General features: G+C 57.3%; 1 protein-coding gene across 1 annotated transcript in view; it reads right to left on the reverse strand.

The window, feature by feature from the left end:
* Positions 1 to 212: 212 nt before the first annotated feature.
* QSOX1 (quiescin Q6 sulfhydryl oxidase 1) overlaps positions 213 to 14,280 on the reverse strand; it is a 36,530-nt gene continuing 22,462 nt past the window's right edge. The window contains exons 10-13 of the mRNA XM_011989622.1: positions 10,824 to 10,946; positions 9,933 to 10,080; positions 6,131 to 6,310; positions 213 to 4,256 (exon numbers count right to left, since the gene is read on the reverse strand). Coding sequence (XP_011845012.1) covers positions 3,481 to 4,256; positions 6,131 to 6,310; positions 9,933 to 10,080; positions 10,824 to 10,946 — 1,227 coding nt within the window. The 3' untranslated portion in view covers positions 213 to 3,480. The remainder of the gene's footprint in view (positions 4,257 to 6,130; positions 6,311 to 9,932; positions 10,081 to 10,823; positions 10,947 to 14,280) is intronic.

Genomic DNA, 14,280 nt, shown 5'->3' on the forward strand with positions numbered 1-14,280 from the left:
GTGGCAGATAGGGGTGAGGAAGAATTTTCCACTCAACACCTCCCTCAACTCTGGACGGTGGTACCTGCCGGGGTGGCTTGGGGATTGCCACCTGGAGGCACAGCTCCAGGGACACCCTTCACAGAATATCCTGTGGGAACGGCACCCCCCCGCAAGCACAATGGGGCCCCTTGAATTTTCGAGTATTAAGACAGGAGACAACACGACAGGAGCAGTGGGCTACCATTATTAAGCACTTATTGTTTGCCCAGCGTGGTACAACAATCTGGTAGGTGGGTAGTTTATCTCCAGTGACACATGGGGACAAGGGGATAAGTTATCTTGCTCAAAGTCACATAGCTAGCGAGCGCTGGAAGCTGGATTCAACTCCAGACGTCAGATTCCAGAGTCCATTCTCTTCAAGGCTGGACTTGATCCCCACCCTGACCCAGGGTCCAGATTTGAGGGCTCCCTCTGTGCCCACCTGACTTTCCTCCAGGGTCAAGACTGGCTGGGTCCCCGGAGCCCTATCCTCCACCCCCATACCCAGAGGACGGGCTGCATCAGGGGTCTTCCCGCCCCCACCCCATACCAAGGCTGCTGGAGAGGAGCCTGGCCCAAGGTGGGGCTGCCCCTCTTGGACCTCCAAGCATGCTACATGGAGCAGCCCCTCAGAGCTGCAGTCCCTCTACACCTGCCCTGTGGCCCCTCCAGCCTCGATCCCCACCCTCCCACTTCCTGGCTTCCCATCCTTCAGGTCTCGCAGAAGCCTCCCCAACACCCTCCCTGCTTGGTCTCTATTCTTCAGAGCCCTCATCATAACCTGTCCTTGCCTCTAGAATGGAAGCCTCACAGCAGCAGGGACCGCATCTCTGTTTCAGCTTGTTTCTAGCCCAGTGCAGCACTGTGAAAATCCTTAATAACATTTTTAAAAAGTCTTTATTAGAATTTCTTGAATTTTATTTTTGTTTGCTGACTTGGCAAGTGCTTTCTCCTCTGCCCGTAACCCTTGCTCCTCCTTATTTCCTTGCTAACACCTACTCATCTTTCAAAGCTCCATGCCACTGTCTCCTTGAGGAAATTGTTCCTGAGCCCCCAGCAGGTTAACACACCAGACAGGCGAGATTCTCTGTCCTGCCCCAGACAAGGAGCCTTTGCTTTGCAGGGCTCCCCTTGGGACCCTCTCTTGCCAGGGGAGCCTCTAGAGAAGCCTTCTAGAAGGGCATTCCAGACTCAGCAGGCCCCAGCTCCCAGCCTGGCAGACTGGGTGGGGGGAGGGCCCAGCTGGCGGGCGAGGCTAGTTTGTCGATGCTGCGGAGAGCCCTGGGGAAATCAAGGTGAAAGGCAGCCGCGCTGCTGAGGAGGCCCACCCGTTTATCAACCAGCGGGGCTGGGGCTGCGCGAAAAGAGGCTCGGCTGCCAGAGGCAGCTGTGAGGTGGGAGGTCCACACCACTTCGTGGGCCTGAAGAATGGACTACACACTGTGCAGCCCGGGTTGCTGCGACAGCGTTTCCAATGTAGCCCTAATTCTAGGTGACTGAGTTTGGCTTTAGGAATAGGGTCACTGGAGCCACAGGGCTTGCTGACAGAAATCCCTTGCACTTGGCATTGGGCGAGGAGCCCTTAGGGGGTGAGGGACAGGCTTATTCAGTGGCCTTGGTCCAGTGGGCACACAGGGCACTGGCCCTGGGAGCCTCTGTCTCCCTCCTGCAGGCCAGGGTTGGGTCCTGATTGTGGGTTCCCATCTGTCTCTCAGGCCCCCAGCCAGGGCCAGCCCAGGGGAGCAGGAGGTGCAGAGCACAACCAGGAGGATGGAGCCGGTGGGTGCCTGGAGCAGGGGCACAGAGAGGGAATCCACCCCAGGAGCCCAGCAAGGCACTGCAACTAACGGGGTCCAGGGAAACATGCAGGGAGACTGCCGTCCCTCCCCCTCCCCAGCTGCCCCATAGCGGGAGTGGCCTTGGCATCCCACCTGCTCCACACAGCGCCCAGGCCATCTGAGCAGAGTGAAGATGTCAAAGAGAAAACCTCAAATCGGATTGAGGCTCCTGCTCCCCCTTAATGAGGTTCATTATCTGCGGCTCTGATCCTCGTAAAACCCAGCAGGCCGGATTAGGGGCAGGCTCTCTAATCCTGGCTGACTCCTCCCCACCGAGTGGCCAGCCCGGCAGCTCTGACCAACAAGCCCTTCCTTCCTGCAGGAGCTGGAAGTAGGCAGGTGCAGACAGGCTCCTCCCTCGCCGGCCCAGGGCGCTGAGGCAGGAGCTCTCAGGGAGGATTGGGGCAGGGGGTGGCAAGGCTGCACATCCAGAGGCCTGTCCCCGTGCATGAGGAGGCCGTGGAGTTTGGGTGCGGACAGCTCTATGGGCAGTCTGTGGCCAGGAGCCGTGTGTGCTGAGGGACATCGAGTCTGGCTGCATTCCAGGTGGGGTTGGTCTCCATGCACTCTGTCCAGACCTGGACACTAGGTCTCCAAGTAGCAAGTTAAAGAACACACCAATGCTTGCCTTAACAAAAATAATTTATTCCACACGCCTCCCAAGCAGGGGGTAGCGTGGGAATCAAGCATGTGTAAGGCACTGCCCCCTCCCTCAGACCCTTCTAACTTCTGCACGCTGGAAGGTGAAACCTGGAGAAGGCACTCCCCTCCCTAGCTTCTACCCAGCACCCTCCAAAGACGAACATTTATCTTAGAGACCAAAATAAAAAAGGACAAAAGACCAGGCTCAGAGAGGGCAGAGCTCAACGGGGAGAAGCGAAAGCCCCCATCTTCTCCTGCAGCTAAGCCAGGGCCAAGGCACTAGAGACCCACATCCTTCCCATGCCACCAACTCATCAGGTCCCGCCAAGCAAGCCACTCACCCTACAGCCCAGCAACCATGGCTTGCCTCACCTGGGAGACCAGCACGACTTCCAGAAGCTTCTAAACCCCACCCTGAAGCCAAACCCCACCCAGGAGGTCTGAGGAGCTGGAGGCTGGCCAGGCATAGAGGGCTCGGGGTGGTCCTTCCTCCCAGGGTGCAAAGGCTTCTTCATTGTCCGGAAGGGAGCAGGGTGGGCGGAGCCCAGCAGCTAGTGAGGAGTTCCACTCCAGCCCACCCAGCTCAGGGCACCCTCCTCTGGCTTCACTTGCCCCAATTTAGGGCCAAGACCAAGCAGGAGAGACTGAGGCTCCAGTGAGAATGAGGCAGGACTTCAAATAAGCTGAAAAACAGGAATGTGGTGCTGAGAGGCCAGGGACTGAGCTGCCCTTCGCCCGCTGCCCGGGGCTGCCCTCCCTGCGCAGCAGGGGAACCTGGACCCTGCTCCTGTCTTTTGTGGCAAAGGAGCTCTCTGTCCTAGCAGCCCCAAGAAGCTTCACTGGAGCAACTGGTTTTCCTGAATTTCCCACACTTCTAGGCCAGACAAGGAGCAAGGGGTGGGAGGGGAGGGAATGGGGTCAGGGGGCTCGAGGAGCCTAACAGATGGCAGCTCCCTCTCCCGCCTCCTCCCCAGGTGGTTCAGGCTGCAGGGTGGCCAGCATGGCCCTTCAGGGCCCTTATCTTGGCCCGGAAGTAGGTGTACATGGCCAGCAGGCCCATGAAGGACAGGGAGTAGAGCCCCACACAGAGGCTGATGTCCAGGTGGGAGAAGCCCCCTCCCAGCACCTGCAGCCACTGGCCTCGGCCCTGCCCAGCTCGGGCCTCCAGCTGGCCCTCAGGGATGTCGACCAGCTGCTTGGAGCTGCGGCCCACGCGCCTGACCTCCGAAGGGCCCCAGAGGCGGTTCTTCTCAGCCCGGGACTCGGCCAGCAATGCAGCCCCTGTGTCTCGCTTGCTCAAGTGCCACTGCCCACGCGGCTGCTCCCGCTCATTCCTCTGAAGCTCTGCCATGTGCTCAGGAGGCTCCTGGCCTGGTCCAGCTCCGAGGCCAGGGCGCAGCTTCGGGGGGCGACTTGCCTCAGGTCTCTCAGCTGGCACATCTGGGGTGGTGTTTGCGGGGAACTTCATCATCTCAGGCTTCCCAGGGTCCAGAGTTGAATTCCGGCCTTCCAGCTCCAGGGCTCCCACTGCCAGCTCTGGGGCAGCTGCCACATTCTGCGCATCCCTCCGGGCAGCTGACCCAGCTGCAGGGAAGTCCAGGATGATGTTGCTTGGGGAGAAGTGGGCCTTGAGGAAGTTAAGGGTGGCTTCCACGTCCCACACAGGCACATCCAGGCGTTCATTGTGGCAGGCAGAACAAAGTTCACGGGGCGGCCACTGCACCTTGGGGAACTGGGGGTCCTCGCTGGGGGCACCTACAGAGGGAAGCATATATAGGCTGGCGGTGACATCAGTCCCACCCAAAAGCCCAGACCACACTCCTCCACTCAGAATGCCAGCTTCCTTGTCTGCAGAAAGGGCTTGCCACTGCCCTTCCAGACGATGGGAAATGAGGAAATACAGATTACAAACACTAGCCCACAGTGGGAGCTCAACAGATGGCAGCCTGGAGGAGGCGGCGGATCCACCTAGCCCTCAGCCCCGGCCCTCCGTGGTTTTCCAGGGAAGCGTGAAGAGCGTCATCTCAGTCACTTCCCAGTGTTGGCCAGACCCACTGTCCTGCTTTGTGGACTTTACAACCAGCTTGTACCCCAGAACCAGACATAGAAAAGGGCAAGAATACTCATTTTGATCTGTTTTGCAGTCTTTGGTTGGTCGGCTTGTGTTAGTCTTTTTTTGGCCTTTTTCCTACATTTTCCAAATTACAAACTGCGCAAATAGGTTACTTTGTCAATTCAAGGGAAAATGTGTTTTAGAGCAAGAGTCAGCCGCTCATGGCAATCCTTGCCTTTACCCAGCAGCAGCCCTCTGGGGTAGGGGTGGGCTCCAAGGGGTAGTTTGGGGGAGACCTGAGGGGTACTTGGAAGAGTCAGGATGCTGCTGGGGCTGCAGGCTGTTGGTACCCCAGGTGGGGCCAGCCCTCTAGGCAGCCTCTGGATAAGTCCCAGAGGGTGAGCCATGGCCACCAGCCCCTCATGCAGTGTTGCCCAGGGAATGCATCAGCCCATCCCTTCTGTAGAACCACCTCTCCTAAAGGTTTTAATAGGGGGACAAGTTGTTAACTACAAGGAAGCAGGAGCAGCAGCAGCAAGTGGCAAGCAAGTCAGAATGTTTATTCTGGGGAGGGGCAACAAGCAGAGTGGAGGGTCCAGTCATGAGTCATAGTGATCAGGCCTTGCGGAGGGGGCGCTAAGCTTGTGCCTGGCAATTCTGAGTTTCTTCTGAAAGGACCCCACCAGAGAGAGGAGGGAATCACCCTGCTTCTGGCCCCTCAGGGAGAGGGCCCGGCTCCTGGCCCTCCAGCAGCAGCTGGGAGCCTGATGAGGTCAAGGGGCTGAAGGGTCAAACGGAGCATTTGGTGGCAGGGGTGGGGCGGGGCAGGGGGAAGGAGAAGACAGGCACGTGTCTTCCTTTCAAAGTTCGATAGGAGGCCCCAGGAGACCACGACCAAGTGCCTGCGCCTGCACCACCACCTGCTCCATTCAGCTCCTTTAACCTCGGCTCCGCCCCGGTCTCCCGCCCCTGGGAGGCTGTCACAGCCACGTGCACCACTCTCTCCCGACACACAGGCTGCCTCCTGTCCACAGATGGCTCCCTCCCCACCCAGCTCCCTGGAGTTTAATGTGTTTGCCTGTTAGAGCCATCAGACTCGTGCGCGTAAGGAAAAGGAAGCACCGTAATGAGGGAACGCAGAGGGCAAGGCTCCCTCCTGGGAGCTGGTACCTGGTATTTCCAGGAAGGACCTGGTCTCCTCCAGCCCCTTCTCTCATCAGACCCTTCCCAGGGAGAGAGAACCCGAGCTCCCTCCACCCTAGCAGTTTGACTAAGGGGCCAACAGCCAGAAGGCAGAGCAGGGGAGGCGGGAGAGGGACTCCAGCAGGCTAGAGAGCGGCCCTAGAGCAGGGAAAGTGAGCAACGGCATGGGAAGGCCAGGGTCTTACAGTGTTAAAGCCTTGGTTTCCTCATCTCGAAAATGGGGCTGATGATACTGGCATTGGTTAACAGGGCTGGGTTGTGACTGAGGGGACAATGAGTATCCCTTCCCCAACTTTTGGCCTAAGACTCCAAAGTATCCTCACCCTGTCGTCTCCCACAGGTGACTCCAGCCTTAGGGATGGCCCTTCCTTACCTGCAAGGCGAGCGTTGACCCTGTTGTGGCTAGACCAGAGCCAGAGGACAGCAGCGTTGGGACTCCCCACCCGGTGCATGGAGGCAGCAGCCATCTGCTCAAAGTGGCCAGCGCAGTCTCGGCAGCCAAAGAAGTAGTGCACGTAGCCTCGGATGGCTGGGAGGACCTCCTGGGCCTTGGCTACAGGGAAGAGGAGATGCCATGCACCAGCCCTTCAGGCTGCCAGTCCCACAGCCGTTGCCTCCCCAAGCCACCCTGCTGTCCCCCATCCTGCCGTGGCCACCCCTGCACAGGTGCCACACACCCCAGCCTATGCCAGCAGAGGCCCAGTGTCCCCTTGTCTACTTCTCTACCTGCCAGGGTCACTTTACAGGAGACTCCATCCCCCTTAAACTCCTAAACCTGGATCCCCTTCCCTGCCACTCACCTGGGCACTTGTCACTCACACTCAGGATAAAGTCCACACTCTTTGGTAAGACACTCGGGCTCTTTGTGACACTGGCGGGAGAGGCCAGCAGGGGACACAGGGCCACTGCCCTAGCCCCAGGCCCCTCCTCCCCGCCCACTTATGCTGCCTGTCTGACTTGCTTCCACCATGCCTCACCTCCCTCGGGCCTGGACCTGGCCTGCGCATGCCCTAATCTGTCTCTGTCTCTCCTCGCTCTCCCCTTCCACTCCCCCCACCCTGCCCACCCACTGGGTCCTCTGGACTGGCATGAGCAAAGGCCTGTTAACCAGCCCCACTTTCTTGCTCTAACTGAAACCAGGCTCCCCGCTGAAGACACCACTCCTACTCAAACACGCCCCTCCTAAGTCCTTCACCCTCAGGCTCTAGGGCTGCTGGTGCCTGCCTCCAAGCTCACTCCTTCCTACCGCAAACCTCCCAGGCCTTTAGAAGCCAATCTCCTGCTTTTACCCCTTCACGCAGCAGGACACTGGCACCCTTACTCTTTTGTCACTCCTGGCAAGGTGAGACCCGCAGCAGTCCATGCCTGCCTCTCTCTCTCTCCTCTGCCTTCTCAGCTTGGTCTTCCACACCCAGCACAGGTGCCCACCTCCCCACCACAAGGCCTCACTACACGGCCCTGGTGGTCTCAGCCTCTGTCTCCGCTGCTGCTCGGGCTGCCCTACTCCTCACCTCCTCCAGGATTTCACTCCCGTTAATGTTTTCTTTCTTTACTGTGTCATCCATTTCTCCCCTGATAAGGGATCATTCCAACTGGGGAAAAGGATGATCACAAAGAAGTTCCCTCTAACCCAGTCACACCCCAGTTCCTGCTCACTGTCTCCAGAATTTTGCCTCCTGGTCTCTCTTCAGCCAAATCCAACCAGGCCATGACCTCCACTACGCCACTGACACAGCCCTTGCTAGAGATGTCCTCATCTTGCGCCACCTGCAGCAGCCCTGGCCCCAATGACTACACCTCTGTTTGAAACACTGGACTCTGGGCCCCCTTGAAATCACCATGGCCTCTCCCTTTCAGCCTCCTTCGCTGGCGGTTTGATGCTCGGGGCTCAGTCCTCAGCACTCTTCTCTACCTCCCTACCAGGGAGCTCATCCAGTCCCATGGCTTGAGCGCTGATGCTACTAACGACTAAAAGCTGATCTCTCTATCCCAGACCTCTCCCTGGAACTCCAGACTCAGCTCTGCACACCTCCACTGGGAGGTCCACTGACACAAAGTGGGCCATTGATTCCACCCTCCCACCCCGAGCCCCTGACTCCTCAGCTGACAGGACCGTCATCCACAGGCCCCACAACCCGGGAGTCCACCTGAGTCCTGCTTCCCACATACCCTTCCTCCAATCTATCAGTAAGTCCCTCAGCTCTGCCTTTAATATATCCCCAAATCTGACCACTTCCTCCAGGGACACACTGACAACCCCAGTCCAGGCCCCACCACCACTGCTAGGCGAGCTCCGCAGCTCCCTCCTCGGCCGCCCTGCCTCCCCCTGCCCCACAAGAGCCCATCCTCCACCTTTCTAAAGTGTCAACCGTCTGTCACTTCTGTTAGACTCTCCAGTGGCTTCTCAAAATGCCAACACCAACCTACAAACCCTGCCCTCACCAAGGCCTCTGAGCCCTTGAGTGCTCACCTCCACCCCCGGCCTCTCTCTGCAGCCTCGCCTCCCTCCCTCCGGTCACAGCAGCCTTCTTTGGTGCTGCCCACACACCAGGCTTGTCCTCTGCACCTGCTGGTCCCTGGCCTGTGCTATGGGTCCAATTATGTCCCCCCAAATTCCTATGTTGAAGACCTAATCCCCAGCCTCTCATAATGTGGCTGTGTTTGGAGACAGGGTCTTTAAAGAGGTAAGGAAGGTAAAATGAGGTCATTTGGGTGGGTCCTAATCCAATAGGACTGGTGTCCTTGCAGGAAGAGGAATTTGGACATGGATTGGGAGAGGGACAACTGCATGGAGACACAGGGAGAAGATGACCGCCGCCCAGCCAAGGAGAGAGGCTCGAAGAAACCAGCCCCGAGACCTCCGCCTTGCACTTCAGTCTCCAGAACTGAGACAACAAACGTCTACTGTCTGAGCCTTAGCCTGACATTCGTCAGCACAGTCCAAGGACACCAATACAGCCTGGGAGGCTCTCTTCCCAGATGTCCCACACTGCCTCCTCCTCTCCACCTGGGTCCCAGCGCCGGGCCCTCCACAGGGAAGCCGTCCCCAGACCCCTCTCCAGACAGCACCCGCTCTGGCGCTGCTGTGCTTTGTCTTCCTCAGCGTTCGTCATCATGGCTGAAACCATCCCTCTGTGTCTGTCTTCTGCCACTCAGATACTGGCCCTGGGGGGACAGGGACCTGTCCCATATGCTGCTGTGTCCCTGGCTCCTGCAGTGCCACACGGCATGGTGGAGAGGCTCCATACACACTGGCTTCCCACACCACTGCCCGGCAGTTCCTCTGATTCGTGGGGCTCTGCACAGGCTGCTCCCTCTGCTGGGATGCTCCTCTCCTGGCAGAATCCCTACTCACCCATCACCCCTCAACTCACCCCGTGAGGCCTGGGGCCCCTTCCCAATGGCGTCGAGCCCACCCTCTCTTCACCCCCACATCCTTCTCTCTGCCATGGCCCCAGCCCTGGTGCACTGCAGGCCCCTCTGTCCCCGAGCCTCACACTAGAGGTCCACCAAGAGCAGGAACTGTCATCCTTTTCACCCATGTATCTATCCTCCAAGCCAAGTCACAGCCTGATTCCTGAATCAGTGTGGATGTGTGGATTGAACTGGATGCGCACCCTTTCAGTCTTCAAAAGCAGGTGTGGGGCAGCGTGGCCAGAGAGCATGGTGGTGCAGTTTGTGGACAATACGAGGCAGTGGGGGAAATGTGTTTCCCCAGTTTCCCCCAGGAAATTGTTTTCCAGTGGGAAGCACAATAAAATTGCTCAAAGTGCCTGCTATGTGTCAGCCATGTAAACTGTGAAACACACGTTTCTTTCTTTGTTAAGAGTATAAAAAAACAGAATCACAAATTTTTCATGAAGACTGAAAGCAAAGCAAACTATAAGCCCGGAGAAAGCCAGGGAGAGGCCTCAGCCCCTGAGCTCCCGGGGCCGAGGACAGGACTGGGTGAATTCCCAAAGTCTGTTCCCTCCTGGGATTGGTGCTATTCTGGCCATGTGGGGCTACCTGCAGATACAGCAATCCTGCCGGAGCCCCAAGGCTGACTCCTCCCATCCTCTGGCAGTTGGGAGCCAGTGGGGAAATTCAAGAGAGATGCCCTGCTGCCTCTCCCCTTGGAGGGTCGAACAGAGCAGCGTCAGAGGCACAGTGGGGTGAACAGGCCCTGGACGTACCTGCTTCCTGTGAGTGATCTACATTTTGCCGAGCTGCCTGCACAGTCAAGAAGTGGAAGAGGACCCACAGGGAGCAGGGAAAGCCCCGGAAATGTGGCTCACTCCCCTGGCAGCCAATCCAGTTCACCTTCTTGGCGAGAACAGCACCCTAAGGGACACACAAGTGTGAGTGCACATATGGAGAATGAAAAGGATGCGAGAGGCAGAGAGAGAAGCTTCTAGGAGACAGAGTCCTAAGACAAATGAGGTCCCTCAGTCTATCACCTTGAAGGTGGCATTTCCCTTTCACCAGCTCCACCCACTGAAGCAGCAGCAGACCTAAAAAGCTGTGGCCCAGATCAAGTTGCATCCCGTTCTAGCCTCAACTTCCCCAGCTGTAAAACAAGGGGGTTATTTCTGAGGTCTCTTCGAGATTTGACACCCTACAAGTCTGTAAGGATTTACACCTTTGCTGGCTGCAGTGACCCACTTTTGCAAACAGCAGCATGAGCAGGAGCCCAGAAGGTGCCCTGGAGAGGGCCAGGGAGGCCATGCTGAGCAGCACCACACGCTAAGAGGCAGCACAGGTGTCTCACCAAGTTTTCATCCTAGCCCAAACACTTACTGGCTGCATGATCCCAGACAAGTTGCTTAACCTCTTCAAAGTACTGTTTCTTCATCTGCTAAATGGGGAGAATATCTACCTTCCACTAACGTTATGAGGATTAAATGAGATGTGTGCATAGACAGCTCAATCAATAGTCATTTATTAATTATTAATGGAAGGACCCAACCAAGACCACTGACTCCCTGGTGCAAACTGGCGAAGGAGGTTGCAGATAACAGGGTTAACCCCTTGCACTCTCATAAATATGAAGGATGGAGACATCTTTATTTGCTTCCCATACTCACCTCTTTCCTGTCATCCAGGGCAGTTTTAAAGAAACTGTAGGGAATTTTATTTCTCTTCTGCCTCTTGAGCCATTCATTCACGGAGTGCAGGAAGTTCTGGACTAAGGGCCGGCCAGGGAAATACTGTGGGGAGGAACAAGCAGAAGCTGGAGAGTGAAAAGCAATTCCCCAAGTTCCCCGTCCTGCAGATGGTAGGAAGCTATGCAGAAGCAGGCTGGAGGGGCAGGGAGTGGGGGGTATTGTGGAAAGTTCCAAAACCACCAGGAAAACATTCTAACTAAGACACAAATGTGACTTCTGTACTACCTTTGCTCTGGGACACCTGGTAAGGCTAGAAGATGGGGAAGGGAAGGTGCTCACTCTAAGTGGGGTGGGGTCCTGGAAGTCTCCCTCTATCACACTGCAGGCTCCTGTGCAGCATCCCCCAACCATGTGCCACCACTGGGAGGAAGGCGGGAGCACTTGTGCCCCTTGCCAGGGCTGCTGGGAGCCCTGGGCCACACAGTCGTGTCTTTGGGTGGTCCTCGGATACAGCTGACTTGCCAACCGACTGGCCAGCTGGGCTAGGTGGGCACGAGACCTTTCATTTGGATTCCATGGGCTGCCAGTGAGGACCAGCCAGGCCAGGGGCTCACAGCCAAGATCCAGATCTTGATGGTAACTCCCAGTGGTCTCTGAGGAGCATGAAAAGCTACTCTGACAATAAGTCAACTCAAATCTGATTAGTATCAGCACTTTAAAACCACAAGGACTCCCAGAAGGAGGACGTATGTGTGTGTGTGTGCGTGTGTGCGTGTGTGTGTGTGTCTGCGTGCGCATGCACAGCACAAGGGGAGGAGGGCAGGAAAAAGAGGGGCACAGTAGCGAGCTGGTCAGATAAATCCACAAGGCTGGCTGAGGGGATGAGGACCCTGAGAAACTTGCAGCGAAGACAAACATTTGAGAGGAGAAGGGTACTGGCGATATGAATGATAACTAAACAGGAAAATCTGCTAACAGATCCATTCCTCTGAGAAAGCCATTAAATAGTCCTACCACACATTGGGCTGGACACCTTCCCCCAGAGTGAGAAGTGGCCGGAAAAGACCATGGTTTGACACGTGCCCTCCTGGTGAGCCCACACGGGCCTCTGGGACTCACGCACAAATTTATAGCTTGAAGTCAGCACTTCTCACTGACCTTCGCCATCATCCCGACTTGGAAACTTCCCCTTCTAAGGCGACAGTGCCAGAAGGAAGGATGAATTAAGGAGCTCTGGACAACTGGGAGCACGGAAACTCTGGCGCCCACACGCCACCCAGTGGCCGCTCCCGCCAGCTGCTCAAAGGAGGGAGCACGAGCTGGGACAGGCAGGGTGGAAGGGCACCGCCAGGACATGCAGAGGGCCTCCTGACTGACCGGGCATCTGCAGGGCTGGCAGCTCGCTGGGGGAGCCAGCAGAGTGTGCGCTCGCATCCTTAGGCGTTCGGGCCTGCGAGCACCAGGCACTCGGTGGTAACTGGCATGGGCTGGATGCGAGTGGGTGTGGCTCCCTGCCCAGCCCCTCACCAGCTGGAGGACCCTGGCAAGGTGCTTTAGCTCTCTGGGGCTTTTTTTCACCTTCTATGAAACGGAGATCATACTAGAAGCCATGCTGTGGAGTCTGCTCTGAGAAACAGAATGAGGAGCTAATATACAAAGAGCACTGCAGGCACCGGCAGGGCTGAAGAAATGGTAGCTGCTAGGATACTACTATTCAGGAAGAAGCTACCCGAGCAAGGCAAGGACCAGAATACTCTGCAGACCCCAGGGGATGTGCGGGCAAAACCCAAACAGAGGGTCTCCAGGCCCGTGCCCCAGGTGCCTCTACTGCTACTGCTGGGCATCCCCGGCTTCCCTCTGTCCTACACCCCACTGCCAGCCCTGCCCTCTCTGAGGGCCCTAGCTCTGGCAGGGCAGGCATCTTCATCTCAAGCTCATTCCCAGCCCTTGCTGAAGGCGGAGACTCAGCAAGCACGGAGAGGGTGATGCTTAAGCCTCTACCCAGCTCAGGGACCTGTATCTCATTCTTTCCCCCCATACTGGCTGCAAACAGCCCCACTGGGGACAAAGAAAGTAGCAGGAGTGAGCACAGCTGAGAGATGCGAGCAGTACACAAGCCGATCTTCCTGGGGTGACCCCTTTGGAGGGTACTGGATAGGGTGGTGGGGTGTCTGAGGCACGCTGGGAAAGCATGCTGGGGGCTCTCCTTCATGGGTCAGGAGGAGGGACCGTACATGGGACCGTTCTGGACTTTTCCCCTCTGAGTCTCTAGGTTGACAACCCCAGGTCTCTGCACTGTGAAGACCAAACAGCTCTCAGCCTTGGAGGAAAGGTCTTTATTATGCCAATGGACTGAAGAACAAGAGCTCGTTCTGCATGGGACTTCTGTGAGGGGCAAATGACGGTCCTACCTTAGGCTGAAACGTTCCTGTCAGGCCCTCTGTGTCACCGTGCATGCATGCGACCAAGCCAGGGGGTCAGGACAAGGAGGTGGGAAGAAGGGATCAGGCTGGCAGAAAGTTCCCAAGGAGAGGCACAAATCACCCCGAGGGCAGCCCCAGCTTCCTGCAGACCCGCCCTGAGGAGGGCGGGCTCAGATCTGGGCCCCAGGGCCAAGGGAGGCTGAGCCCACGGCCAAACCCGAAGCGCCCAGAGCCACATCTGACTCAACAGTACTGAGCAGCAGAGTCCCGGGTTTCCAGCAAGGACGCACTGGCCAGGATCTGGAACCAAAGGGAAGCGGGCAGACAGGGAGTGGCAGCCACCTCTCACCTTCAGAGAGGGAGGAGCACAGGCTCAAGGCCTGACGAGAACACCTCCGGGCTGGCAGAATGAAGGCATGGCACTTGAGCTCCCTGGGCCTCTTAAATCGGGGTGGACAAAATAAACCGCCCACCTCACAAAGTAGTTAAGAGGATTAAATCCTAGACAAACATCAGGTCCTCAATGAATAGGAGCTACCCTTCGTGGAGTAGCCACCTTCCCGGGGAAACTATAAAGGAATAAGGAAGGCATGGCCAGGGCCAGAGATCGGGTCAGACTGGGAGGAAAGCAAGGAGTATCAGAAGAGCATCCTCTCCTTCGCTAGGGTGTCCTCGGGGTCCTGCTTTTCCACTGACCACGGCAAGGGGTGGGAAGCCACACTGGGGCTCTGACTGAGGACTCAGGTAGGCAGAGCCACAGTTGCCGAATCAGCTGGAAATATTCCCAGGTGGGAAGCACGGGCCCTGTGTCCCACCCACACTGCTGCATGCGGCAGGGTTGTCCTTGGCAGTGTGCGACTGGTGTGGGGTATGGCTGAGGCTGGAGGGTAGCACCTATGGTGGACAGGGAGAGCTGTGGGTCCAGGTGTCCAGCCAGACCATGGGCTTCTGGAGGGAGGCGCTGACGGGGTACCCAGCTTACAGGAATGCACACTGACCATCTGTGGAATTGC

The sequence above is a fragment of the Mandrillus leucophaeus genome, unplaced genomic scaffold (genome assembly GCF_000951045.1).
Source record: "Mandrillus leucophaeus isolate KB7577 unplaced genomic scaffold, Mleu.le_1.0 Scaffold1097, whole genome shotgun sequence".
NCBI lineage: Eukaryota > Metazoa > Chordata > Mammalia > Primates > Cercopithecidae > Mandrillus > Mandrillus leucophaeus.